This window comes from Crocuta crocuta, unplaced genomic scaffold (assembly GCF_008692635.1).
Source record: "Crocuta crocuta isolate KB4526 unplaced genomic scaffold, BGI_CrCroc_1.0 scaffold143, whole genome shotgun sequence".
NCBI lineage: Eukaryota > Metazoa > Chordata > Mammalia > Carnivora > Hyaenidae > Crocuta > Crocuta crocuta.
The window spans coordinates 3,719,277-3,720,522 of NW_027529175.1; the positions used below are offsets into that span (position 1 = coordinate 3,719,277).

The following is a 1,246-nucleotide window of genomic DNA, read 5'->3' on the forward strand; positions in this document are numbered from 1 at the left end:
TATGGGCATGATTGTTGAGATTTTTAAAAAATTAATAATCCATTTCTCCTTCGCACGTAATTAAAATGTTCTCCAGTCTCTAATTTTTGTCATTTTCCTAATCTAATTTGTTTTCTGACGGCGTCGATTCTTCCTCCCCGTGCAAAGCGAAGGGGATTTTTCTTCCTTTAACGTGACTGGGATATGACTGACCAAGAAGAGTTTCAATTATGTTATTTTCTCCTTGGTTCAGCGCTCCGGTCACGGAATCCTCGGAGGGTCTTCGTGACCCCACGTTGAAACAAAACACGACAAACTATCTTCAAGACCTTATCTATTTACACAGTTTAAAAGGATAATCACGGCAAGGGATGGGGAAGCTAGCCGGTGTTGGGAAAGGAGGCACTGGCCATTCCGGGAAGGGTGTGAGCGTGTAGCTGTAGGATGAAGGCTTGGCTGGCCCCCCCCCACCCCCAAGTCTGTTCCCAGGATTCCACCAAGCCACGTTGGAATCAGTCAAAAGGACATTAAAACCTAGTAGCTGCAGATGCAAACCGCACTTTCTGAGGATGGCATTTGCAAGCTGCGTTTCTGTGTGGATTCGAGGTTTGCCTGGGGAACATCAGAATTCCTGAGATCCTTATAAGGCTTTTTGGAAGNTCTCCCTCCATCTCAGGTCACCCTGTGGGTTCTGGAGGATTTTGTCAAAGAAACAAAAAAGTCTTAAGTATTTAAACATATCGGACCCCGCACGCATCCGTTCCCCGCGCCGCGGGCTTTTATTTATTTATTTATTTTTGGTCCCTTCCCTCCCTTTTCCTTTTCTTTTTACCCGAGTATATTCATCAAACTGCTGAGTTGGAAAGATCTGTAATGAGTTTTTGAGCTGTATGACTGTGTTTTTTTCTCTCCCCCCCCTTCCTCTTTCTAAATCTTCATCTGACATTAAATAAAGCAAAATCCCAAACAGATTCACTGTCGTGCGGTTCTGCTCCGTCTCCTCAGTCTGTTCCCAGGTCTGGCTCGGGGCNTGGCCCTGCTGCCCTGCGGCCTGGGCATGGCGTTCTCCCAGTCCCACGTGATGGCCGCTCGGAGGCACCAGCACAGCCGGCTCATCATCGAGGTGGACGAGTACAGCTCCAACCCCACGCAAGCCTTCACCTTCTACAACATCAACCAGGGCCGCTTCCAGCCCCCGCACGTGCAGATGTAAGTGGGCGGGGCTGGCGGCGGGGCGGGGCTCTGCCGGGGCGGGTCTGGGGGCGGG

The 1,246-nt window shown here is 49.9% G+C and overlaps 1 protein-coding gene across 1 annotated transcript in view; it reads left to right on the top strand.

Moving 5' to 3' along the window:
• Positions 1-1,011: 1,011 nt before the first annotated feature.
• MPPED1 (metallophosphoesterase domain containing 1) overlaps positions 1,012-1,246 on the top strand; it is a 63,697-nt gene continuing 63,462 nt past the window's right edge. The window contains exon 1 of the mRNA XM_077757866.1: positions 1,012-1,188. Coding sequence (XP_077613992.1) covers positions 1,037-1,188 — 152 coding nt within the window. The 5' untranslated portion in view covers positions 1,012-1,036. The remainder of the gene's footprint in view (positions 1,189-1,246) is intronic.